The sequence below is a fragment of the Chionomys nivalis genome, chromosome 5 (assembly GCF_950005125.1).
Source record: "Chionomys nivalis chromosome 5, mChiNiv1.1, whole genome shotgun sequence".
Lineage (NCBI taxonomy): Eukaryota > Metazoa > Chordata > Mammalia > Rodentia > Cricetidae > Chionomys > Chionomys nivalis.
Window position 1 is genome coordinate 23757021 of NC_080090.1, and position 27647 is coordinate 23784667.

The following is a 27647-nucleotide window of genomic DNA, read 5'->3' on the forward strand; positions in this document are numbered from 1 at the left end:
CTCTTTATGTAGAAGACCAGGATGACTTAAAACTCATAGAAATCGGCCTGCCCCACCTCCCAAGTGCTGAGATTAGAGGCGTGCACCAACCATACCCCATTCTACATGAACTGTAAAAATACAGGTAAGATTCAGAATCACAAGGAACCAGCTGGGGACATCTTTCTAGGCTTAGGCGATGAATCATGATATTTGATCCCAGAGTGAATCCAGCAGAGAAGTAGACAAATAGGGAAGAGATGTAGTCAATTACAAGATTCGTCTCGAAATAGGAGGCACCTGTGTTTGGCTTAGTAGGCAATTAATTATCTAAAATTGGGGCTATGGATGGAGAGATGCTCAATAAGTAAAGTGCACGGCCTTGAAAGCTTAAGGACCAGGGTTTGATCCAAAAAAAACCATGGTGGTATGTGCTTGTAAGCACAGCACTTTGGACATGGAGCAAGGCAGATCCCTGCGGTTCTCTGGCCAGCCAGTCCAGTCTAGCTACCTGGGAGGCATTTTCTAAAATACAAGGCCATTCTTTCCTGAGGGATGGTACCTGAGGTTGACTGATGGTCTTCACATGCATGCATACGGGCACCTATCCCCTTCCATACACACCCAAATACAGTAAAATTGAGGGTAGAAGAGACGGCACAGTACCTAGCAGAAGCAGGTACTGATGGATCTGCTTTAATTTTGTTGCTATAGCCGGGCGGTGGTGGCGCACGCCTTTAATCCCAGCACTCGGAAGGCAGAGGCAGGCGGATCTCTGTGAGTTCGAGACCAGCCTGGTCTACAAGAGCTAGTTCCAAGACAGGCTCCAAAACCACAGAGAAACCCTGTCTCGAAAAACCAATAAAAAAATAATAATAATTTTGTTGCTATAAAGGGGGAAAAGGGAACTATGTAAGAAAATGTGAAAGGGGCATCCTTGAAGAAACCAAAGACAGAAAAGCAGTTGAGACTGCCCTGCGTGGGGCATGTTTTGCCCTTCACTGGCTCTTTCCAGACTCTTGTGCCCGTAACTTCTGCCAGAGTTTATTGGCATGCCTCTTGAGCATGTGTGTGACTGCAGGAGCAGCCTACCCTTTGAAGGCCTGTTCAGAAAGGGGTGCAGCTGGAAGGTGTATTTATTCAAGTTCAAGTAAACGGAGGTAAAGGAAGGTGTGGTCAGGAACTAGGGCAGGTTCCCCTCTCCTGGTCGGCATAAGTCCAAAGTCAGCTGTATTGCAGATTGCCACGACTGGTTTCTCACCCAAGGTCATGTTAGTTCATCTAGAGTGCAGCTGAACGGAACTCTGCAGTCCAGGGACAAACTGAGTTGGAGTCATTCCCCAGGTGCCTGCTATGCAGTTCCGGTTCTGTCCACCAGGGGTGCGGGTGCTGCACAGCTAGAGGGCACTGTGATGGGATGCTGAGCTCCCATCCCAAGCCAGACTCCCGTTCCCACCTTTCTATACACACCACCCTCCTCTTTCCTTTTATTCTCCATTAGCTTTGGATTCTGGCCGAGGCAGACTTTCGCTGTTTTCTTTGTAATTGTTACCTGGATTTGCCCTTCTTCCAGGCCCCCATGATAAGATGTTTCTTTGGCAGGGTACTGTGCTTGAGGCTGGGTGTGTGTGTGTGGCCATCAGACTGAAAGATACATGGTATTGACACCGAGAGATTATTCAGCTGTGATCAACAGCATGTGCTGATGGTAGAAATAAGGATATACAACCTCTGTTAGGCTGTGTCCTTGTCTCTAGGAAGCAGGTATCCAAGAGGTATGAGCATTGTAAGCAGAACAGGAGGATTAGCAAATTCTTGGTGGTTCATTCAAATGTTACTGAAAATACATTTTTGAAATGTCAGATTATTTGCATAGCGGTGAATCAGATTTCTGGGGAAAAAAAAGGAATCCCAAATATTTGCTTTATATTTTAGTTCAGCTTCAACCCAAGTCAAAAATGGATGTAATTTATTTTTATTATTGACGATACTTGGCTTCTTCCCCAAACATAGGGGCTCTACACTGCAAAGTTATTTAATGGTGTTGGCCAGTAATGACAAGGGTGGTTCCTTGTGAAATTTTTATTGTCTTTTGCTACCAAATCTCCCTCCTTTCTCTCTCCTTTCCTCCTGTATTCAGAGGGAATGGTCTAGGCGCTAAGGGAGGGTGCCGCATTTGTTTTGGTTTTGTTTTTTATGCCACAATTCCTACTCTATTTTCTGTCTATTACTGGCCTGAATAAAGGAGCAAACAGTCCATATTTTAAATGTATTTTTACGTGTATGTTATGGCTCTTGAACTAATTAGATCCTCAAATTCTTATAAAATAAAATGACTTAGAATAAAAGAAATCTTGGTGTAAGGGACAGACTATGGGCAATAGGGAACTATTTGCTTGCTTGTTTACTTCTGTTTATTATTTGTGTGTCTACATGTATACAGAGCTCAGAGGACAACTTCATGGAATCAGTCCTCTCCTTCTACTTTTGTGTGGGTTCCAGGGAGGGAACTCACATCAGCAGCTTTGCTTGGGAAGTGCCTTTACACCTCAAACCCAGTCTAACTTCAACTTGCTACCTAGCCCAGAATGACCCTTGCCTCTGCTCCCCCTGCCTCCACTTCTTAAGTGCTGGAATTACAGGTGTGTACCACCATACCTTCCACACGGCAGGCAAGCACTCTTCCAGATTAACTACATCACCAGCTTGGCATCTCTTGAGGTCTGCTTCTTGAAGGGCGTGGGTAGGGAAGTCGGGCTATGGCCTCTGGTAAGGTTATCAATGTGTTTTCTTCCTTCTCTTGGGATGGATTCCTGTGATTCCTAGCAGCATACTCATTTCAAAATAATGGAGTTTCAGGAGTCAAGTGAGGAGCTGGGTGCCTTTAGCTAGGACTGGACGATGGCGTAGCTGGAAGTCTTGGCTCTGTGTCTGAAGCAATTGATTATTTTAGTCTGTATCATACATGTTTGAGAGCTTTCCAGATATATTTTTTTAATGTGGTGATACTAAAATGGAGACCAAATGAAAGTGCTTTTTGTTTTCTTGTTGTTTTGTATTTTTGAGACAAGGTCTCATTATGTAGCCTGGAGCTCACTATGTAAACCACGCTGGCCACAAACTCGTGCCAACCCTCCCTCACCAGCCTTTCAAATGCTAGAACTACGGGCATGGCTCATCAAGCCTCTTGAAAATGGTTTTGCTAAATGTGAGGAGTACTCAGAATGAAGTTCATTGAGGAAAATGATGAATTGGACCGCCGGCAATAAACATCTGTACAGGCATAAAAAGTGGCTGTGATTGGGGAAATTTCATGGAAAGACTTGGGGTGTAGTCTGAGCAGGTGTTCTGCAGCGAGGCAGGACTTCAGATGTGAGCTGAAAACACAGAGGTGTGAGGCAACGCAAGCCGCATGAGTATCATTGGTCTAGCTCCTCCCCCACCCCACTATCTTCCAATACAAACTGTATGAGTATCATTGGTCTAGCTCCTCCCCCACCCACTATCTTCCAATACAAACTGTATGAGTATCATTGGTCTAGCTCCTCCCCCACCCCACTATCTTCCAATGTAAACTGTATGAGTATCATTGGTCTAGCTCCTCCCCCATCCCCCTATCTTCCAGCCTGGCAATGTTCAGATGGATTAAACTGTGGGTAGGTTTGGAGACTGACTTGCAGGTAAAGGACTTTGGAGGTGCAACTCATGGAGAATAGCTTAGAATTCACAATTTTTTTCTTATGCAAAAGCCTGGTATGAAGAAGGCTGGTTCCAGCCCTTAATCTTCCCTGGGGGTGGAGTGGTGTGCCAGTAGCATTTGGTTAGATACAGGAGTACTTGCCTGACAGTGAGTCATTACACAGCAGGGTGAATTATTGAGAGAAGGTTTTGGTATATAGGGGAGACTTTCAAGGCAGACCGTATTTGTATCTCATGGAATGGCTTAGGTCCATCTGAGGATGTTTGGATCTGCCGACATGGTCCTAGGTGAGGGCCAAGGGGGAGCTGATGATGACTCGGGTCCCTGTTCTAACCTGGAAGTTCCTTCCCCCAGAGTCTTCTCTGGAGTTGTCCACATGCTTGTTCGTCCCCAGAGGTGCTTGTTACGGACTGCACAGCATTGCAGCCCTTGCTGCCAGGCTGGTGGCCAGCTGTGGCGCTGCAGGTGGCTGGTCTAATCGGAATCCATTTCTCTGTTCTCTTTGCAGTATGAATTTAAAGCCAAGAACATCAAGAAGAAGAAAGTGAGCATCATGGTCTCCGTGGATGGTGTGAAAGTGATTCTAAAGAAGAAGAAAAAGGTGAGTGACTCTGGACCAGAAACTGGCAAGCTAGGCATGGGCCATCATTTCCTTCTAGAACATTATCCAGTGGCCTCTGCTTTGTCCAGCAGTAATGTTGCTAAGCCACAGCTGGAGCATAGTGAGGCAGAGGCCTGTGACCCAGTGGGCCTATTGCTCAGAATGAGTTTCAGTAACTCATAGCCTGTGGGTCATTTCCCAGCAGCCTCATGTTCAAAGTCTCTCCTTCATTTGAATATCTTTACCCTTGAGATGTGTATGTGTGTGCACGTGCGTGCGTGCGTGCATGTGTGTTGTGTGCACACACGTGCATGTGTGAGTGTGTGTGTGTGCATGTGTGTGTAGACAGAGTCTCATTATGTAACCTAGACTGAACTTGAATTTGCATTCCTCCTGCCTTGGCCTCCTGAGCACTGAAATGACAGGTATATTCTCACACCTGGTTTATCTGAGTCCCATGATGGGAAATTCTTCCACATTGACACACACAAAGCATTTTGCTCAACTCAAATCCAAAAATGCTTCAAAATTTGAAATTTCTGGGGCATCATGTCAGTACTGCAAAAGTTTCTGATGCTGGGCCATTTCAAATTCAGATTTCCAGACTGGTCAAGTCTATACAAACATTCCCTAAATAGCATCCCCTTCCCCCAGTCCTCTGAAATGTGAAACTTGCTTGTGTTAAATGTTTGGGATAGAGATTGTCAACCTGAAATTAGTAACAAGCTTCAGGGGCGGGGAGAGCACAAGAGAGGAGGCAGCCACCTGGAACGCTCAACCCCACCCCAAGTGTCCTGCAGCCCCCACTCTCTGTGACCTGTGGCCTTCTTTCACAGCCGCTGCTGCCCCTGAGCAGTGCCTTCTCCCTACCCACACAGGTCTGCACACTGCACATAGCCGTGGGGGAGACCTGAAGTGTTTTCTTCTGGGAAGTTCTTGACTAAGAGAGATGATGAAGCATGTAGATGCCTCTTAAGTTTCTGGGATTGAAATTATAAGTAAGGAAAGACCTTATAACTTGAGGAAGACCTTTTCAGAGTTGGCAGAACCAGTCCAACCCACGATCCTGGTTCAGGGAGACTGGTTTCTATCATGTGTGTTAGATTGCTGTCCTCGGGTCTTCACATGAGGGGAATGGTGGCTCAGCATCCTCCACTGATAAAGTCATTTGTGAGCGCTTATCCAGGTGACAGGATGCTTTCACACCCGCTGTTACACAGCCCTTCACCAGTCACTGTGGCCGTGTCATTGGCTGGTGATTTCTTCACAGATTTTCCTCGCCCCTTGCCAGGGGCTGAGTTATTAGTTTTTCAAACTTCAAAATCCGGGAAGTATTGTAGAGGGGCGGGAAGATGATAGGAGACTGAGATTGGGAAGAGTGCTCCGAAATCTGCCCTCTGGATATGCTGGAGGTGTGGGAACCATGAGCACACTGCAGCTGCGGCTGCCTGCACATAGTCTACACAAAGAAGCAACAGGATGTGACAGTAGGAGGAAGACTAGTTAGGGGGAGGGGTCAGCAGCAGGGAGACTAGTTAGGGGGAGAGGTCAGCAGCAGGGAGACTAGTTAGGGGGAGGGGTCAGCAGCAGGGAGACTAGTTAGGGGGAGGGGTCAGCAGCAGGGAGACTAGTTAGGGGGGAGGGGTCAGCAGCAGGGAGACTAGTTAGGGAGGAGGGGTCAGCAGCAGGGAGACTAGTTAGGGAGGAGGGGTCAGCAGCAGGGAGACTAGTTAGGGAGGAGGGGTCAGCAGCAGGGAGACTAGTTAGGGAGGAGGGGTCAGTAGCAGGGAGATGAGTTAGGGAAGAGGAGGGGGTCAGCAGGAGGGAAGAGTAGTAAGAGAGGAGGAGGGGGTCAGCAGGAAGGAGACTAGGAAGGAGGAGTCAGCAGCAGGGTGACTAGTTAGGGAAGAGGAGGGGGTCAGCAGGAGGGAGACTAGTTAGGGAGGAGGGGTCAGAAGAAGGGAAATTAGTTAGAGAGAAGGGGTCAGCAGCAGGGAGACTAGTTATGGAGGAGGGCAGTCAGCAGGAGGGAGACTAGTTAGGGAGAAGGGGTCAGCAGGAGGGAGACTAGTTATGGAGAAGGGGTCAGCAGGAGGGAGACTAGTTAGGGAGGAGAAGGGGTCAGCAGGAATGGGAAAGAAACCATAGCAGGCAATGGGGGCAAATATGATCACAATACATTGTACACATGTAAAAAATTGTCAAAAAATTTAAGGAGAAAAATGCATAATAAACTTATTCCTCTGGCCTGAAATATTATCCAGACTTACAGTTTTGAAGCTATGATTCCTGGGACGCTAAGTCACATGACCAGCTCAAGGCAGAAGACATATAAACTGGGCTAACAGTTTCTTAATCCACTCTGAAGTAGAATTGTCTCCTGGACCAGAGGTTATCCTCATAAGCACACATTTCCTACCAGTCTGAGGCAAAGCACATAAGAAGGCAATTTAGTGCAGGGCTGCTGGGTGGACACAGAGTCAGGCCTGCTCTGCCTATTCTCCACTAGGAATGTTGAGTCCACTGGATGTTCAGAATGACCTTGTTGGGAGTACAATTCCTCCAGTCTATTTGATAGTTAGTCCCGGACAGAGCTTCTCTGCATGACTGTCTGACTTCAGTTCATCTATGGCTAACACTCCTAAAATCTCCACCCCACCCTCCTGGTGCATATTACTTCTAGCTAGACCCCTGGGAGCTATTATGTCCACTTTAGATAACTTAGTATAGCTCTGCTGCCGTCCACTATGGAGTAACTTCAGGTCTTGTCCTTACAGGATAGTTTTATTTCCCAACTCACTCAGGGCTCCCCCTTGTATCAGGTACCATGTGTGGTGCCATCTCCATCATGTCTTGGGAGACAGGCTAGATCACACACCGACAAGGGCAGCGGAATGCTGGGGTGTTACCTGGGAGAGAAGCCACCCCCTCTTTCCCTAAGTACATGAAAGCTAAGCTAGGGCAGCATGTCCCTGAGGGGGTCCTGGGGACTTGTGACTCACTCTGAAACTGCATGCTTGGTAATCTGTAGCGTTTGCCCTCCTGCCCCAGGAAGGAGGCAGGGTAGCAGGTCAGTCCTAGATCTGATTCTTCCCATGCCAGCTTGGGAAAGAGGAGCCTCCTGTCTTATTTTCTCCACCCACGCCGGTGTCCATTTCAGGGCCCGGGCTGTGCTGTGGATAATGCCTTTAATCACTGTGTGCATATTCTACCGCCTCTGGCAGATGAATGTGCATTAGCAGCAATCAGCCTTTTTGTCGTCTGCTTCCCACACGACAGTCGCCGTAGCTGAGAGTGCTGCCACCAAAGTCAGGCACACTCACTCTCTTTCTCCCTCGCATAGGGTTGAGAAGGGTGTGACATGCCGCAGTGTAACTGTTCAGTTTTCTACAAAGAAGTGGAGCAGTGAGCAAGTGCCAGGAGTTAAGGCCACCATGGCTAAGGCCTGGCGCTCTTGCCCCTAACCCTGGGCAGAGCAGCACAGCTTATGTTGAGCCTGGCACTCCTGCCTCGTCCTCAGTAACTTGCTTGTGAGATGTTGACTGGTCCTCCCTCCTGCAAGAAGCATGGTAGTTTTCACTGGGTCGGTGTGCCGCGCTGAAAGGAGCCCTTGGCAGAGGCAAGAAGACCTGGGTTCTGGTCCTGCCTCCACCCTTCCTGGCATATGTTCTGAGCAATTCATTTTGAGCTTTTAACAATGACGTGAAGAGATGGCTTGACGAGGATCATTGTTAATTTTTCAGCTCAGATCTCAGCACAAGCCATGAAGCTTTTTAATGCTTGTTTGTAGATCCAGGTCACGTGTATGTGCTCAGGCCCCTGTCAACCTACTTGGCTGAAGAGAAAGCAGACCTCAGAAGCCAATTTCAGTCTTCCAGGGATACTCTGAGGTCACACACCTCCCAGACCAGCCATCAGGTGGCCTCTTTGTCTTCAATCTGTCCATGACTGATCAGTGATGGAGTTCTTCCCACCGGAAGAGACATGTTTTAAAGGGACCCCTGCTGCCTAGTGAGCTTTATAAGGCCAGGATTATCTTTGTGAGCTCAACATTTTCCTGGATGGCCTGATATTTCTAGAATGTTTCCGTTGCCTGTGGCTGTGGGCTAGCTGTATGAATGGTTGTTATTTGTGTGCGGTCGCATCATTAAATCCAGAAGAAATCAGCAGTGAAGTCTTAACTGTTACTTTTGGTCATAGCATCGTTTTCCTTTTCTGTCACTGTCTGTTTAAGGGACTGAGCAGGGAGTTGGGAGGTTCCTGAGTTCAGTCCCAGAACCAGTGTAAAGAAACTGAGCAGAGGGCCTTGAGAGATGGCTCAGTAGGCAAAGAACTTGCTGTAATTAAAGGTTGAAGTTCAAGATCCCTAGTACTGGGTAAAGTCAAGACAGGCATGTGGGCTCTTTGCAACCCCAACACTTGGGACATGGACCCAGGTCCTGGCTAACTAGACAAACTGGAATGAGTGAGCTATAGTTTCAGTGAAAGACCCTGCCTCAATAGATGGAGGACAGCTGCAGAAGTCAACTTTGGGCTTTTCCATGTGCAGGTATGTAAATAGAATGCATATTCACCCATGCACATGCAAAACATGCATGCATACATGCCACATATACACAGCTCACCACATATAAAACTGAGCATGATACAATCCAGCAAAGGGAAGATGGAGGCAGGTGCATCTCTGGGAATTGCCAGCAGCCGATGTAGCCTCCTCGTTGAGCTCCAGGCCAGCGAGAGACCTTGTCTCAAAAACTAAGGTGAATGACTCCTGAGGAATGGCACGCCTGGGACTGACATGTGCAAGCATGTCACACACACACACACAAACACACACACACACCTATCAAAGAAGGATCAGTGTTGAGTAGTAGGATTTGTTCAGATGGTACAAGCCTTCATGCATATTCCACTAGTGAGGGCAATAGCCAGATATGAGATGGTCATTCCATTGCTGTGTAAAAACCATCTTTTTGGTTTGCTAACAAGCATTTAGGAATGTGCTCTCCCTGAACTGGTGCCAACTTAAGATAATGAATCTTAAGTTGAATTAGTTTCAGAAGCTCAGTTGCTAAGATAATTGCTTTTGCTTTGATGTATTCCAATCAGAACATCATTTTCAATGTTCATGGAGGCCCAAGTAGTTAGCTTTTCTGTGTAGCTAATCATGCCCATTTATTATAATCCTAGAACCACACTATGGCACCATTTGCTGGGGAGTAGAATCCTGACTAAGATTAACACTTCGTCCAAGGAATTTTTCTGTTAAACAGCTCAATTTCATGTTTTCAGATTTCTTCTGTAAATCACTGACTTTGTTGGAATCCCCTAAGGTGACAGATTAGAAAGGCTTCAACATTCTAATAATCAAATTATTAAGTAAGTACCATGGATCCACCATGTTCTGGGAACTATAGGCTGGAAGCATAGAGGAATCAGGTGTGTGTGTGGGGGGGGGGGTTGACTTTGTTTTGATTTTGCTCTATTTCCACCTTCCAAAGCAGATGAAATAACATGTTAGAGAAGACATGCTCTCTTCACACGAGAGACTCACATACAGTTGGGACATACACACACACACACACGCACACACACACAGAGAAAGAGAGAGAGAGAGAGAGAGACAGACAGTCAGACAGACAGACAGACAGACAGACAGACAGAGAGAGACGTTAGTTGTGTGTATATGTTTCATAGGTTCGTACACATGTGTGGAGGACAGAGGTCAATGTTGGGTATCTTCCATCATTCTCCACTTTATTTTTGAGGTATGTTTTCTCCCCAATCCTAGAACTCACAGGTTCTGCTAGGCTGATCCCCTGCCTCTGCTCTCCCAGTACTAATGTTATATATAGGCAGGTGCTTTCAGTGCTTTTTATACAGGTGCTGGGCATCCAAATTCAGGTTCTTAATGCTTATGTGTAGCAGGCACTGTTCTGAACCAACTCCACAGCCTTAACATAGCTACTTCATTTTTTAAAAAAAATTATTACATTTGTGTGTGTATGAGTCTGTTATCTGCCTTTCTGTCATCTGTCTGTCTGTTATCTGACTAAAAATCCAAATTCAGTACTTATGCCTCCACAGCATATTTGACTCTGGCCATTGTCTCAGCCCAAAACTAACTGTTTCTTAAAATCATTTTTATTATGTATGTGTGTGTGAGAGAGGCAGGGGGCTTTTATTTTTATTACATTTGTGTGTGTGTGTGCATGTGTGTATATGTGTGTGTGTGTGAGGCTTGGTGGCAAATGCTTTTATTGCTGAACTATCTTGCCAACCCCAAACTGACTACTTCTGACGGCATTTGTATATAAGGCCATTACAGCTCTTGGAAAACTGCACTAAAGGTATCTTGTTGTATTTTGGAGTGCTGAAGGGTGAACCCAGGGACCCATCCCACGTTAGAGTAATTTATCTCTTTTCCCCACCTGTGTGTGAGCCTCTCGTGGGAAGGGAGCATGTCCTCTCTAACTTGTTATATCATCTGCTTTGGAAGGTGGAGAGAGAGAGCGAGGGACAGCAGTAATTACACCCTGAGATGATGATGGGAGAGGCCGCTAATAATAGCACACACCGACACTGAGCACCTACGCTTTCTAGCTAGTGGTCCATGGTGCACTCAAATTTTCTGCATCCTCATGTATCCCAGGATGTGAAAACCATTCTCATACTCTCCCCCACCCCCATCCCTTGCTTATTATTGTTCCAGACCTGAGGCTTGAACTCGGGACCTTACACACATCAGGCAAGCATCCCCAACTAACTTGCATCCCCAACAAAACCCAATATTGAACTCCTATTACCAAGGCCACCACCTCGCAAGGAAATTACCGTATTGTCCAAGTGCTGGTGATACTATGGAAACAAAGAGTTCTTTCTGAGCTCACTGGGTAAGGAAAGGAGGCCCTCACAGAATTACAGAACCAGAGTTTAGAAGAACTTCAAAAATGATCCGGTTTATTACCACCTCCCCAAGTTGATTAGCTGTGGCCACAGAGGATGAGCGGATGAGAGCGAGGTCACCAGATAGTGACAGGGAGAGATTGTGAATTCGCAGCCCAAACCTTGTCTTCCTATCGGATTGTAGGACTTTATTTCCTAGTAGTTTTAAAATAATCACATTAGAAATCACACGCACTGTGTGGGGTTCATTAGCCCTTCAGTTTTGAAATGCGTTATCCTGGAGCCATTGATTTCCCTGTGCGTGGAAGACAGCTTTATTTTCCGGCTAGTAACTGTTCACCTGAAAGCAGAGGAATGTGTCAAGCTGAGTTTATACAGCCTATGGTTTATAGAGCCTTGCTAGGCCGTTTGTATTTATTTTAAAATAAGCTGCCATTGCTGTCTGGAGAGTGAATAATACCAAACTTCAGGCTAAAATGTGCCTGCCTCTGGTCTCCAATAGGGTCAGCAAATAAATTTCAGTACACATTCCTTTACTACCTCTGGGTTCTTATGAGAGGGCTCCGAAGGTGCCATATACATTCCTGACTTTCTAAAGGAGAGAGGGACACTGTGCTAATTCTTATTCATTCTATTCTCTCTCTCACTTGTCTAACTAGTCCTACCTGTGAACTGGATCTCAGAAAATATTTCCTAGTGCAAGCTTTTGGAATGTCAAAAGGTCTGTGCCTTTCCATGGAGGACTTGGAACATAAAGGAATGAAGGTTCTGGATCCAGGATGTGCTTCCCTCTTTATCAGACTCAGAGAAGCACACACAGGCCCCTCACCCCCACTCTCTCTGCTGGAAGCTGAGTCCTCCCTGGCAGTGGAAAGGAAAAGATTTGTATTTCATCACCTTAACAAAGAGAATAGGGTTTAGAAGCAGATAAGGCAGGTTGTTTACAACAGGATGAAAGGGCCTTAGCGGGAACTCATTTGCCCCTACAGCCTCTGTGTTCATCTTTAAAACAGGAGGCCAATTTTAATATGGAAATGTTCTTCAGAAATTCCCTGCTTAGGTAGATCAGTGGGGGCTGGAGGTGCAGCTTCCTCAGTAGCGTATTTGCCTAACATGCATGGAGCACCATACAAACCAGCTGTAGGCCTACAGACCGATCATCTTAATATTTTGGAGACAGAGGACAGAGGATTAGAAGTTTAAGGTCATCCTTAGCCCTGTATAAGTTCAAGGCTAGCCCTGGCTACAAGAGATGGTGTCTCAAAACAAAACAAAAACCAGTGGGGGGTAGTGATTGGAGAGACGGCTCAGCAGTTAAGAGCACTTGTTGCTCTTACAGAGGACTCAGATTCCTTTTCCAACCACTAGGTGACTCACAACCATCAGTAGCTCCATTTCCAGGAGATCTGATGCCCTCTTCTGACTTCCACAGTAACTGGGCGTGCGTATGGTACACATAGATACATACATACCTGTAGGCAAAACATTCATCCATGCAAAATAAATAGATCTAAAAAACTTTTTAATGAGCAAAAGAGGCCCAATGGGCTTTTATCCCGTAAGAACTAGGAAACATCTGAAAATAAAAGCTGAAAGGAGTAAAGGTGAGTTCCCTCCCTCTCTTTGTCCTTCCTGCCCTGCCCTGTTAGTCTGAGAAGACACTAGCGCCAGGCAAAGGCCTAAAGGGTAAAAGGGGCAGCAGCCGGGAAAGGCTGATGAGTGCCAGACTGGGGCCGCTTGGTTAGAGCCACTGGGACTGCTGGACAACCTCAGGACTGGCAGGCCATTCCTCAGAGACTCCCTACTATTCCTGGGAGGACTGCTTTCCCTCCCCAGTACTGGGTTAGTGGCAACCAAGCCTTGTGTGATCCCTGCTTGATTGTAATGGCCTGCAAGGTACAACACCCAGGCACTAGGTTAGCGACACTCTCTGGATCTTATTACAGTATGCTCTTGTGTCCACACCTTTCAAATGACTTTTTAAACTACTGTGCAAGTCACGTTACAGTGGTACTCGCCTTTGATCCTACCACTAAGAAGGCAGGAAGATCACTATGAGTTTAAAGGCCAGCATGGTCTACATAGTGAGATCCAGGCCAGCCTTGGCTACATTAGTAAGATCCTGCCTCAAAATAATTAAATAAATAAAATAAGCATTAAGAAGACTCTATGATAAGGAACTTATAAAAGAAAGTAGAGAGTCATGTTTAGAGAGATGGTCAGGCTAATAAACTTGGGCTCACAGCACCCATAAAAGGCTCTGTAGGGCCCTGAAGGTAAGCAGGGGACTTACACCTAGGGCCGCAGAACAAGGTGTGGCTGGAGGCTAGGTATTTGTGTGTTTCACCAGGGACCAGCTCCACACTTGTGGCTTGCCTCCATTCCATTATATTGTACTTGCAGAGCTGGTGGGAGGTGAGTGTTTTCTTGCTGGAGTCTTTGCTAATTTGCCCACCACCCCTTCCACAGTTAATGCTTGCACTCCCAGAGGGTCCATGTGAGACATGTCTTGGGTGGAAGGAGACTGAAGGTAGCCCTGCTGCTCCTCCCATGCTGTGAAGGACACCCTGTCCCCAGAGGGCACCCAAAGGGGTGCTGCTGGAGGTTTAGAGGCCTGAACCCCTCCTGTATCCTTCCACTCCACTCCAGTCTGGGAACGTCTTCATTTCCTGCCTGTCTCGGAGACTACAGCTGAGCCAGGATGGAGAGTAGCAAAACTAAAAATGTCCTCACAGCTACCAAGAATTGAAGGCCTATTTTCAACCATTTATGTAAGAAGAAAGGGAGGGGAGGGGAGAAGAAGAGGAGACTGGCTTTGGATACAGCTTGGAGATATGTGAGCTTGCTGAAGATGGTTGAACCAGTTTGGCTATGATAACTGTTCAGTTATACCTTCTAGCCTAAGCTTGAAGCTAACCTTAATATATAATCTTGTAAAGATCAGTTATTAGTCTTTCTTCCTATTTCATTCTCCCGTTATTATTATTATTTGCTACTTTTCCATGAAAAATGTATTTCTATCTGGAAAAGTGAGAAGGGAGTGGCTTGTTTGTGTTGTTCTCTATTTGTCTTTCAAACGCTTGTGAAATAGAGGAGATGAGAGATCATTTCGGCCTAAGGAGAATCTAACAGTCCTTTAGTTAAGCTGGGGTCTACATAGCTCAGTGGCAAGGTGCTGTGGGAGTCTCTGTTTTCCGTCCGCTGTGCTGCAGAAACAAAAGCCCACCATGGTCTTCAGTTAAGGCACTGTGGAGACGTGTGGAGCTTCCCCTGGGTCGAGCTGTTCCCAACACTGGATGGTGTCTAAATTATCCCCAGCAGTGGGGGCCAACATTGTTCTGAGAACCAGGAAGACTGGGTTCTTGTCCTGAAGAGGCTGCAAACCGGGAGCCACACCTTACTCTGGTGAGCTCTGTGGATGAGGTGGGCAGGAAGAGCACCAGGTGTGTGACAATATTGAGGGCTGCGGACCTTCCCATCCTGATACTTTTGGAGTATCACTGGCACATGGAAGAGTCTGGGTTTAAAGAAAAAAACAAAAAAGCAAAATTCCTGTTTGCCTTAAATTCTTGGGTAATCAAAACCTTAGAGAGGCTACCCTTCCCCTAAACCTTTTGAGTTACTGTGTTCATTTCTTGCTCTTTTCATAGATTTGTTGAATCCACCCAAGGCTTATTGCAAGGTTTTTAATCAAGAGGAGAAAGTCTTAATGGGATTTTTTTCAGAAAAGGACAATAATTGGGTGAATGTATTGCAGAGAGTTTTCCTGCCTTCTAAGGATGTGCTCTGTGGATGCAGGAATTGCTCCTAAAATTAATTTCTGGCTTCAGTAGACTCTGCCAGTATTGGTTGATTCCCATGAAATTCATACAAGATGCCTGGAGCCTGGCCTTGCCATCCTCCTGTCCAGGAATGCCAAAAAAGGGAAAGAGCTGCTTGCCATTGTTGTGCCTCCCTACTCTTTCCTTTTAATGGAGAGGTTAGTTGCGTTCTTTAGAGTTGCAAAGATGAGTCCTCCCAGGGTTAGCTTTGAATTGGAGGAGCAGACTGGGCAGGCCAGAAATGTAATCTAGGTTCTGATTCGGTCTCAATATCACAGCCACTTTGAGTAGAAATATATGTGGGTCACAGAAACCATCTGCCATTACTGGGGCTTGGACCGTGGATACCAGGAATTAAATGATCGTGGGCTGAAGTTTCTTTATGCCTCATCTATCCCAGACTCATGTTAAAGAAGCTGACAACCCTTCTTTAATGCCATGGGAGCACATGCAGCCTGCTCTCTAGCCAAAGGAGAAGGTTTGATCATCTTGGCCAGGTAGAACACAGTTGAGCATAACTGCTGTCTCAGGCAAATGCTTAGAAAATAGTTGTTCTCTAAACCCCCAGTGAAGCCAACCCGGCTAAGTAGAATCCTGACTTCCCCACTGGTGGGCTAGAATCAGACACCCTACCCCATCAGAGAAAGCTGAAAGTCTTCCATCCTGGCCAGATGCTAATGTCTCCTCCCACCTTCTCACCTTATTCCCTGTGTGATGTCAGTGAAGGCCTTCGGGCTCCTGGACCCCTACCAATGCCTGGCAGTAATGAGTCTGCATGCAGTATCAAGTGGAGGATACGTGGAAGGCAAGCACAAAACACTCTGGTAAAGTTACCTGACAAAGACTCTAACGGAGTAGTCATAAAATGCTCTTAGAGCAGCCACAGAGACTCTTGTTTCTATTTTCATTTTGAGAACATGCCTTAGTATATTACCCAGGTTGCTCTTTAACTCCCGGGGTCAGTGATCCTCCTGCTCAGTTTGTTTAAGTATCACCATGTCCAGCTTCTGTCTTTGAACAAATAAAAAAGTACAAAGTAGATACATAAGAAATTAGTATTAATTAGAATTAAATAGAAATCTTAGAAACAACAACAAAAAATGACAGTTGAAATGAGCTCACCAGAAGGCCTCAGCAGCGAATAGTCGATGCTTTATAAATATTGCTGGTTGAGTTGAAAGGTCAGGCAGAATAGATCGTGACTACAGATGTGGCTTAATTTAATGTTCATGTTATATAAAAAAAAATCCACTACCCACCCCCAAATCAAATCATACCTCATATATTTTATATTGTTATTTAAATAGTGTGTATAGTAAACTTTTGTAGGTTGGAAGTAGCCATCCAGCTATTTGGACTTTAAACCTTGAAAATATTTGTGCTCATCAACTGGAAAATGGCTCCAATGGATGCCCGTGGGGTAGTGAGGCAGCTGATGAAGTGGTGAAGCCGATGGGTTCAGGGTGATGTCCTTACCAAAATACAGCAAGGGCTGTCTTTTCCTCCCATGCTGAGCAGACCACAGGTGAGTCAGAGTCAAGGGGCTTCAGAGAATCAGGGTTGCAGGAACAGGTGTCATATGTATAAAACGTGCCAACCATGATAGCAGAAACTTTGGAAAATGTGTCCAGTAAGGGCTGTTTGTAAACCCTGGAACTATTTAGTAAAGAAGTTGTGAATCTGCTATGTTTATATTTCTGAAGGGGTTCTTAGACAATTAATTAGTCTCCCCATTTTGTGCTATTCTAAATAGGCCGTTTAGAACATTAGAGGGTAATGAATAGCCATTATGAAAAAGACTCTTTAAACAATAGTTACAATTTAGGTATAACTGAAGTTTTGTGGACTGTAAAATTGTTTTAATTGATTAATCTTGAGTACTTGTGAACCAGTCTAAATCTACCTCTAGTTTTGCATTGATGTTACATTGTCAAGGGCTGGAACTGCCTGTACAAGATCACGCCAGCCAAATTCTCAGCAGGAATGGAGTAGGGACTCGTGAAGTTCCATCCTCAGCTGAGGAGCTGTTGGCAATTGATGGTATCTAGGAAAGAGAGAGTCAGTTTCCTGCTCCCATAGACGGTCCTATTCCTATACCTATACACATCTAGGCAGCATTGAATGCACTCCATGGATATAAATAAAAGAGCTCATGATGGTGGGAAGGAAAAGTAGTTAGGTGGGGAAGGAAGTGAAAAGAAGGATCAAAACACATTGCATGCATGCCTGAAATTCTCAGACAAGTATTTAAAAGAAACAAGTATGTGGTGTGTGTGTGTGTGTGTGTGTGTGTGTGTGTGTGTATGTGTGTGTTTTTCCTCTTGGTAAAGCTACTTGCTTCTTCTGATATTTTTTTTGTTTTGTTTTTTGTTTTTTTATTTTTTTATTTTATTTTATTTTTTTTATTATTTTGTTTATTTCAATTTTAGTTTTTGAGAATTCCATATATGAGAACTGTATTTATACCATTCCACGCCTCCCTTTTCTTTTTTTTATTAATTAATTAATTTAATTATTAAAGATTTCTGCCTCTTCCCCGCCACCACCTCCCATTCCCCCCCTCTCCCCCAATCAAGTCTTCCTCCCTCCTCAGCCCAAAGAGCAAGCAGGTTTCCCTGCCCTGTGGGAGGTCCAAGGACCACCCACCTCCATCAAGGTCTATTAAGGTTAGCATCCAAACTACCTGGGCTCCCACAAAGCCATTACGTGCAATAGGATCAAGAACCCATTGCCATTGTTCTTCAGTTCTCAGTAGTCCTCATTGTCCGTTATGTTCAGCGAGACCGGTTTACTCTCTGGGCCTGATCATGGTCTTCTGTAATCTCTTGGAGAGCTTTCAGACCTCCATGTTTTGAGAGTGGCTAGCCATCCTGGCCTTCTATTTAAAACCCCACCTCACTAAAAGACCTCATTCACTAATGCAGTGTTTCCCTGCTCTCTTGAGTCTTTTCTTTTTTTTTCACAGATGAATGCAATCTCCCCCAGTTTCCCTTGACAACACTGTGTATCTAAGACAAAGACTAGGAAAGGAGGCACAGGATTCTCTGTGTCCCTGCACTGGGAGTCAGGCCTGAGGGAAGGTGGCTGATCTCAGGAGCTTTCCCTCCTCACATTGGGGTGCTGCTCACTTCTTCGGGCGCTTCAGTTTGAGTTTTCTCATCCCCATTCTTATCCTCAGTCTCTTCTGTGGTCACAGCAAGTTCACAGCAAGTTGGTCGCAGCCAGCATGGAATATCCTTTTATGAGGAACTGCAAGGGCACTAGTCAACTTACCTGACACACGGGTTCAGTCCCTATTCCCTCCAAAAGGAGTCTGGGGCTACATTTCACTTGGGTTGGACAACATCCTCCACGTATTCTAAAGGTTTATCTTTGCCCACTTCTCTGTTTTATTTCCCCCTTTCCACTCCTCTGGATTGATTGATTGATATATAGCCTTCTCTCTGCCCCCTTACTTTCTATAAAGAAATTTAGAGTCTGCCTGTGCTCCCATGAGGCCTTCTTGGCTCCTTCCCATCCTCTGTCCCTGGAGAGACGCTTTCCTAAAGTGCCTGGAGGAAACTGATCAGACCAGGCACATGACATTTTCCACTTGTCCTTTTGAAGCAATCAACTCTGAGCCTCTTCGAGGGAAAAAGTCAGGAGCAAATGCGTGTGTTTGCATATGCATTAGTAGCACAATGTGTGCCCTGGTTCTGCCCTGAGGACAAGCCTAACTTATTCATTTACAGCTTCTTTTATTGCAGAAAAAGGAGTGGACATGGGATGAGAGCAAGATGCTGGTGATGCAGGACCCTATCTACAGGTAAGAGCCCAGCCCCAGTGCTCAGGAGGATGCAGAGCCCCAGGGACCCTTGCTGTCTCCTGGAGCCATCTCTTTTGCCGGTGGGTGCAGACCAATTTAAATAAAATACTAATGCTTTTCCCCTCTGAAACCTGTAGATGGAACTGTCTTTAAGGTTAAAAGTTTTCCTGGTGATGAATTGCCCTGAGGGGGGTTTGAGGGATCTCTACTTGCTGTTTAATTCAAATGGCCGCATTGTAATTGGAGACCTTTTCAATTTGTGGGTTTTGTGCTACTTGGAATTCTGTAATCGCATAGATATTGATCATGGGAAGAGAGGTAACTGAGTTAGCTCATCTCCCATACTTCCAATTCCCTAGTGCTGTCGCTTCCACTTTTCTTCCTCCTTAGAATTTGAACATAGGGAAGAGGTTTTGGTCATGTGAAAAAGCAAAATGTCCCAAGGACACCCCCAGGCAATGTGTGGCCCGAATGCTTATGATCCTCCAAAATTTATCTGTGGATAACTTAACCCTCGAGCTGATAGCATGAGGATGGGTGGTATATGGAAGGAATTAGGCCATGAGGGTAGATGTCTGGGATTAGAGAGGTCTCAGAGAGTTATTAGTTTGCTCCTATCACCACACAAGGACAGGGCTCTTGGGTACCATCTCTGGATCAGCAAATAGACCTTCATCAGATACTGAGCCTGCCAGTCCCTTGTCTTGGACTCTCCAACCTCTGGGACTGTGAGAAGTACAATGTTAGTTACAAGCCATCCGGTTTATGGTGTGCTATTGTAGCAACTTGAACTGACACACCTCAGAAGTTGCTTTCACAATTAGATTGGTACGATCCCCATAGAAATCCCATGGCTGCCACCCATGTGTTTTCTCTAAGGATGAGAAAATCAGTAGCAATAGCATAAAACCCAGGACTGAGCCTGGAACCATGGCATAACCCTGACTTGTGGGCATCATTCTTCCATCTGCAGATCTACCTCCTCCCTTCTGCCTGTTTTCTCCACTGGGAAAGGAGTTATCCTTAGGAGAGTTTGGAGACCTAGACTTAGACCTTGGCCTTTGCTAACTCTCAGATTATTACCATGCATTTGGTGACAACGTGGGTAAGGGCTCTTGAAAGAGTTGTTTTAGTGTATTGTTGCAGCTTGTTTGCTTGTTAGCTAATTGAATAAGTAATTCATCACTAGGCTGTAAGGCACTTTAAGGGAGGAACTATTCTCTGTTAACCTTTGTATATGGTCTATCAAGCCTATGCCTGGCCCATGTGAGGCACTTAGTAAGTGGTTAGATAAATGCGTTAAATTGCGGTATGAAAATTAGCATAAATTATGGTAATTCACAAGAGGGAACAATTTCTATTTGATTGATGAAGAAAGGCTTTAAGAAACAGATCACATTAGCTTAGAGACTATAAATAGACAAACTACTACACTGTGCATTTTGTAAAGGAAGAACGCTTTATGTGAATGTGTGGCATCTGTGTGTGCAGCCACATGAGCATGGGTGGCTGTCGAGGCCAGAAGAGGGCACCGCATCATCTGAAGCTAGAGCAACACCCACTGATATAGATGCTGTAAAGTTGGGTCCTGTGTTCTCTTTCAACATTGAGTCATCTTGTTGATAGATAGAGGGTTTTTTTCTTGCACCATGTACATAAAACAAAGTGACCTTTTGCAGATGCTGTTCATGATTTTTTTTTTTTGAGACAGTGTCTTTGTGTAGCCCTGACTGTCCAGAAACTCACTATATAGACCAGACTGGACTTGAACTCACAAAGGTCCATGCGCTTCTGCTTCACAAGTACTTAGATTAAAGGCATGAACAACCATGCCTGTCTTGTTTGTGAATTTTAATTTTGCCTATTCTTGCTTGGAAGGACTTTCCCATTTCATATACTCTAAACAAACTGTTTACTTTTAAATAGTCTTATTGATTGTAGAATGACATTTCTTAAAAAAATGATATCTTTCAAACAAATAACTTGACAAATTTTGATGTGTATGTACATTTGTGAAACCATCACTTTAGCCAAGATAGTAGACATTGGTGTCACTCCCCAGAGTCACCTTGTGCCCTCTCTAGTCCTTCCTCATCCCACTCCATATTCTGCCGACCCCCACTCCACTATAGAATTTTGAGAGATTCCTGAATAGAATCCTTTTCATGCTTATGATGGGTGGATCTTTGAGTCCGAGGAAAGCCGGGTCTACAGAATGGGCTCCAAGACAGCCAGAACTACACAGAGAAGCCCTATCTCATAAGTAGTTTTTTTTTTCTAATTATGTTTTTTAACTTGATTAGACAGGGTCGCATTATGTAGGTCAGGCTGGCCTCACACCTGCAGTCCTCCTGCCTTGGACTGCCAAGTACTGGGGTTATAGGCGGGCACTACTATGTCTATTAAGTTTCAAATTTTGGTAGAAGTAAAATTTATCATAAAATCATTCCCTGACTCAGAGACTTTCTGTTTTCATCTGGGGCATGATAGTTTTAGGCCTTATTTATTTATTTATTTATTTATTTATTTATTTATGTATGTATGTATGTATGTATATATGTATGTATGTATTTATTTAGGTTTTTTGAGACAGGGTTTCTCAGTACCTATGGAGCTAGTCCCAGATCTAACTCTTGAAGACCAGGCTGACCTCGAACTCACAGAGATCCACCTGCCTCTACTGCCCGAGTGCTGGGATTAAAGGCGTGCACTACCACCGCCTGGCAGCTTTAGGTTTATGAACATGCAAATAGTTCGTTTTGGTTGCATGTGAGGGGTGGACTAAGTAGACCTCCTCCCCTCCTCCGTCCACTGTCCTCTGTCCGCTGCTGTCTACCACCCATGGATAGCCAGTTATCTTAACCCCATTTGTTGAAGGTTATTCTTTCTCCACTCAACTGTTGTTGCATCTATTCATTTTTAGAAAGAAAAATATACCCTGAAGAGGGGAACATCAGTGAATTTTTAAATGAGTATTTCTTTGCTTCAGAACACATGCACACATTCTGTCTCTCCTGTCTCTCCCTCTCTCTCTCCCTCTCTGTCTCCCTCCCTCCTTCCCTCTCTCCCTCCCTTTCTCTCAGATACACACACACACACACACACACACAGAGAGAGAGAGAGAGAGAGAGAGATTTTTCTTTAAAGTGTTAGGATTTGATAGGCTATTCTAGATGCTATATTTACTTCCACAATGTGGAATTTAATGGTTCTTTAAAACAGCATCATGTTATTGTTTGTTTATGTAACTAACTATGACAGGTCTTAGCTTGTGGTAGTTTCTAGACTTTTAGAAATATTTAAAGTAGTTGTTTGAATCCTATTTTATGTGTTCTTTAATGTTATGGTTTTCTTAGCCTAAATACAGAAATGAAGGACTTGCTGTGGACTTGCACAGTTTGGGGGGAGCTGCAAATAGAAGGTCCAGAAAGGGTCAGAGCAAAATCCTTCACCCACCTTGCCTGCTGTGGGTTCTGAGTCAGAGCATCCGGGAGCATCCGGGAGCCTGAGTTAGAGTCTGCTGGATTTCACCTACAGAGGGACCAAGTGCAGGGTCCATGCTAGGCTGCTGGCTCTTCCTGGCAATGCAGTCAAGCTTCTGATGTCAGACCTGGGCCCACTGCTATTCAGCAGAGCTGACAGCTGTGAAGGAGAGCTGGACACAGGACATACAAAAGTGAGGACAATCTCCAAAAAGTCATTCGAGAGACCATGATGCCCAGATGCTTCCTCTAACCCCTGAGGATCTCCAGAAGAGGACAGCTGGTGCTTCTCCTCCACCATCCAGATTTCTCACTCGTCTGTCTTTGGGGAAGAAGATCCTGGAACACATAGGTTTAGCTTGGTCAAGTTCACTCAGTAAGAATTTATACAGCAACCTAGTAGCAGGCTGACTCTCCCTCCTAGTTTTCTGTGTGTGTGTATGTGTGTGTGTGTGTGTGTCTTTAATGAGAGCATCTTCTTCCAAGTCACACATGGAATAAAGCAGAGATGGGTCTGGAAAAGGAAGAGCATGAGGGTTTTATTGTTGTTTTGTTTTCAACTCTTTACCAACCTTGGATTTCATTTCCTTCGTGAGGATGCTTATTTTACCTTTTATTTTAAATGACATAGTTCCTAGGATAAAAATAAGTTTAATAGTGTATTTACTTATTTCACATCGTGGAAACCATTGCCTCTGAATTTTAGTGTGACTACCTGGAAATCACCTCTTCTACTCGTATTGAGCACAGACAGAATTAGCATATTTGACTACATCCATTCCTGTGATATTTATATTCCTTGCTACTAGAGATTGAACTACAAACAACTCCCCTACTTTTTTCCCCCTTAATGCTAGAGGAAGTAAATTAATATGACTCAAAGTCTTTGGGAAGCAGACTAGAGTAATTCTCCAGTTCTTTCAATGACCAAATCAAATAGATTTGTTCCCAACAGGCTTCCAGACAGTTCTCAGAAATGGCATTAATATCCAAACAGCTGCTGTGGTCATTTGAAGTCAGGTATGTGTGTTCCAGTACTGAACTTAATCCTCCATCCATGCTTCAATTCTTGAGTAAATGAGAAATCCGTTACTCGGGGCTTCCTGGAGAGGGAGGAAGAAGTGCATGGAAAACTGCTTGGCACTGGGATAAACAGTGTGGTATTTTATGCTGAGACCAGTCGGGAGACAGAAACCATAGTGATTTAAACCGAGTTTTCTAATAATTATTAAGCTATTAAGCTGCTTGCATAAGCAATAGGTTATCAAATGGAAATCCCAGTGTCAATTCCCTAAGAATTGTTGAGTAGGAATGTCCCTGGGTTTCCCAAGACAATACAAGCAATTACTGCTGTTATTAATTACTCAGCAGACCTGGTTGATAAGACCCTATTACTGAAGACACTTCATACCTTGGTGACAGGCATAGAGAAAGAAAGTTGGAACTGGGTAGGAAGCTTCCTCTCTGCCGTATAGCAACCATAGTGCCAGAAGGTGTTATGCAGGATGGAGGAGAATCAGCTGCAGTCTTAATCAGCTGTGACCCTTGTGGACTGACAACCAAACAAGATGAATTCACCGGTCCAATAGACTGACAAGTCTATTATGGGAATGTCCTACTTGGCTTTGTCTACTTGACACAGCCCAGAGTCATCTGAGAAGGGAGTCTCAGTTGAGGGGTTGCCCAAATCAGATTGGTTTGTGAGCATTGTCTTGATTGTTAGTTGATGTAGGAGGGCCTGCCCACTGCGGGCAGCATCATCCCTGGGAAAGTGGTCCTGGACTATATAAGAAAAGCTAACAAGTATGAGCCAGCAATCAGCATTCCCTTCATGGGTTCTGCCCTGATGTCCCTCAGTGGTGGACTATCACCTGACAATGTAAGCCCTCCCCTAAGTTACTGTTGGTCATGGTGTAAACATGCAACAAAATAAAGCTAGGACAAGGAGTAACCAACCACTTTCTGATGCCCATTCCACAGGAGGGAATGGGCATATGGTGCTGTAAACATGCCTACAGTCCATGGCTGGGAGTGGTGGTAGGCCTTAGTACTAAGCTACGGTTGCTACATTGCTGAATGAATATGGTGTGCCTGTCTAATTGGCTTCTAATGAAGATCTGTGCTCATAGAACAGTCAGTTTTGGTCAGAGAAACTCTTTATCAGTGGTGACTGCAGAAAACCATAACTGATCAAAGTACAGATAATAAGCCACTGTTGAAGTCTGGACACACTGGGGCATCTCTATCCCACCTCCAAGGCTCAGGGAACATCGTAGAAGAAGAGATAGAAAAAATGTTAGAGCCAGAGAAAGGGGGGTAGTGGTGTGGAGCCCTGGCTTCTGGACAAGTCCTGGCTGCTGGATTCTTGAACTCACAACATCTCTGATTACTTCCATAGTATCTCTAAAAGACCAGGGGCTGTCACCACCCTGGCTTAGAGGAGGAGGAGGCTTTCAGGGCTGCCTTAGTTACTTTGTTATGAAGCACTCTAACGAAAGCGACTCGAGGGAGAATGGGTTTATTTTGTGTCACAGTTTAAGGGTACAGCCCACCATGGCAGAGCAGTGACAACAGCAGCGTCTTGAGGCAGCTGGTAGGTCACATCACAGGCACAGTCAAAAGCCAGAGAGTGCTGAATGCTGTGGCTGACCTCAGTTGCCTTTTATGCAGTATCTAGGTTCTGAGTCAGAGAAAGGTATCACCCACAGTGGCCAAGTCTGCCCACCTCAAGTAACCAAATCAAGACAATCCTCCATTGGCTTAGGGGTCATCTCTCAGATGGCTTTAGATCTGATCAAATTGACAATTGAAAACTGGGCCGTGATGGCACACGCCTTTAATCCCAGCACTCAGGAGGCAGAGGCAGGCAAATCTCCATGCATTTGAGACCAACCTGGTCTACAGGGCAAGTTCCAAGACACCTAGTGCTATACAGAGAAACCCTGTCTCAAAAAAAAAAAAAAAAAAAAAAAAGAAAAGAAGAAAGAAAGAAAGAAAGAAAGAAAGAAAGAAAGAGAATAAAAACCTGACAATTGAAATTAGCCATCACAGGGCCCTAACCCTCCCTCAAGATTTGTATGTAGATAATGGTTGATTGGAAAGAGAGACGTTTTCTTCAGTGTGTTGTAGCCACTAGTAAGGTGTACATGCCCCTGTAAACAAGGTCTCACTCACTCCTCTACCTGTAACAATCCTAAAGAAAGTCTTTGGTTCACAAAAGTAAACAAATAGCCGGGCGGTGGTGGCACACGCCTTTAATCCCAGCACTCAGGAGGCAGAGGCAGGAGGATCTCTGTGAGTTCGAGACCAGCCTGGTCTACAAGAGCTAGTTCCAGGACAGGCTCCAAAAACCACAGAGAAACCTTGTCTCGAAAAAAACCAAAAAAAAAAAAAAAAAAAAAAAAAAAAAAAAAACAAATAAATAATGACATGTAAGTAGAAGAACAGGGTTAGTTAAGAAAAAGAGGATTCAGGGGAGAAGGAGAACAAAATAGAACAGTGGGAATGTGTACAAACATAATCAGAATACATCATGTCTGTGTAAATGTCAGAATTAATAAAATTCACTATTACATATAATTAATATGTGTTAACTTTATTAGTCAAGGTCCTAAGAACAATATTGAAGTCCCCAAATGATATAGGCAACAATTTCTGCTGTTTTTGGTTACCCACCAGAACTGGTTGATATGACCCTGTTACCGAAGACACTTGGCTCGTTCCTCATGGCTTGCCCAGCCTGTCTTATAGTACTGAGGACCAGCAGCCCAAGAGTGGCACTGCCCATAGTAAGCAGGGTCTTCCCACATCAATCATCAATCAAGAAAATGCACCCCCACAGGCCAATTTTGTGGGGGTATTTTTTTTTTTTTGATTTTTCGAGACAGGGTTTCTCTGTAGCTTTTGGTTCCTGTCCTGGAACTAGCTCTTGTAGACCAGGCTGGCCTCTAACTCACAGAGATCCGCCTGCCTCTGCCTCCCGAGTGCTGGGATTAAAGGCGTGCGCCACCACCGCCCGGCGTGGGGGTATTTTTTCAAGTGAAGCTCCCTCTTCCAAAAATTATAGCTTCTGTTGGGTTGACATAAAGTTAGCAAGCATTGTATGTTTCCTCACATTCAGGAAAGACACCAGATTTCAAGCAAAGAGAGTTTATTCTTAAATTGTGGGTGTATAGTAATAAACCTCTAGAATTCACAGGACAAAGATTTTTAGGCATGCCTTGGGAAAAATATCTATTGCCTGCTATACCACTTAGTTTTAATTGTCAATTTGGGAAGCCTACACTCACAAGAATAAAGTCTTAACTGAGGATGTGTCTAGAACACATCCTGTGGGTGTGTGAATGGGGAATAGTTTTGCTTGTTAATTCATGTGTGAAGTACTAGCCCACTGTGGGCAGCACCATTCCCTAGGCATGGGGTCTTCTTTGATCTCATATGAGCAGAAAAAGATATATGAATAGCAAATGAGCATCATGGGTATATTTGTGTCTGCTCTCACCTGTGGCTGTGATGTGACCAGCTGTTCCAAATTCCTGCCACAGTGACTTCCAAAAGTCACGGTCATAACGTGGTGTTGTAAGCCAAATATACCCGTTCTCGCTGCAGTTGCTCTTGGTCAGGGTATTTTATTGCAGGAACAGAAAAGAAACTAGAATACCTGGAAAGAAACATACTTTTTAGGAGAATAGAGACAGAAAACAGTGAATTATTGTTAAGAATATGCTTAAGTTAAGTACCTGTTAAGTGCTGAAGCTTAGAAAGAGCTCCTTAAAACATTTTAATTGTGAAAATCAAGCAGGAAAAGAAATCCTAGGTAACCTTAGTGGAGAGGCTTAGAAATAAGAGAGGATCCATCCTGAAAGGATGCGTTTGGGCCGAAGACGTAAGACAGAAGGAAAGATGATGTGAGGGCACCTGATGGTCGAAGAAGCTCCTTCAGCGAGGGGTGTGGGCTAGAACCTTTCAGTTACTTGGCAGCGGAAGGAGGTATTGTGATGTAATGAACTGTAACTGATGATGAGGTAGAGCAGAAATCTATTTTAAGAAGAAGAGACAGTAATATGGTCACAAAGGGAAGAGGAGCAATTCGTAGGGGACAAAGAAAGACTGGCGGTCTGTAAAGTACAGACAACTTTGGAGAGTTCCTATGTTTAGGCATGTAATGACACACAACTCAGATCTCAGATAGCTAGTTAGGAGAGATGGTGGGTGGACTAATCCTTAGTCACTCTGTTGTTTTTATGAAGACAAAGAAAACCCTTAGAATGCTCCAGAATTCAGACTGCCTCTCTAGAATCAGGGATGATTCTGCTCCGGAGAATCCTGTCTCTATTAGTCAGTTTTTTGGCAC

General features: G+C 44.7%; 1 protein-coding gene across 2 annotated transcripts in view; it reads left to right on the forward strand.

Annotated features, from left to right (window-relative positions):
- The window catches only part of C5H1orf226 (chromosome 5 C1orf226 homolog), a 287393-nt gene that overhangs the window by 190613 nt on the left and 69133 nt on the right, over positions 1-27647 (forward strand). Inside the window, exons 3-4 of one of the 2 annotated variants that reach the window (XM_057769571.1) lie at positions 4188-4280; positions 18739-18812. In XM_057769571.1, the coding sequence (XP_057625554.1) occupies positions 4188-4280; positions 18739-18812 (167 nt within the window). The remainder of the gene's footprint in view (positions 1-4187; positions 4281-18738; positions 18813-27647) is intronic. The other variant, XM_057769572.1, reaches the window with a different exon arrangement.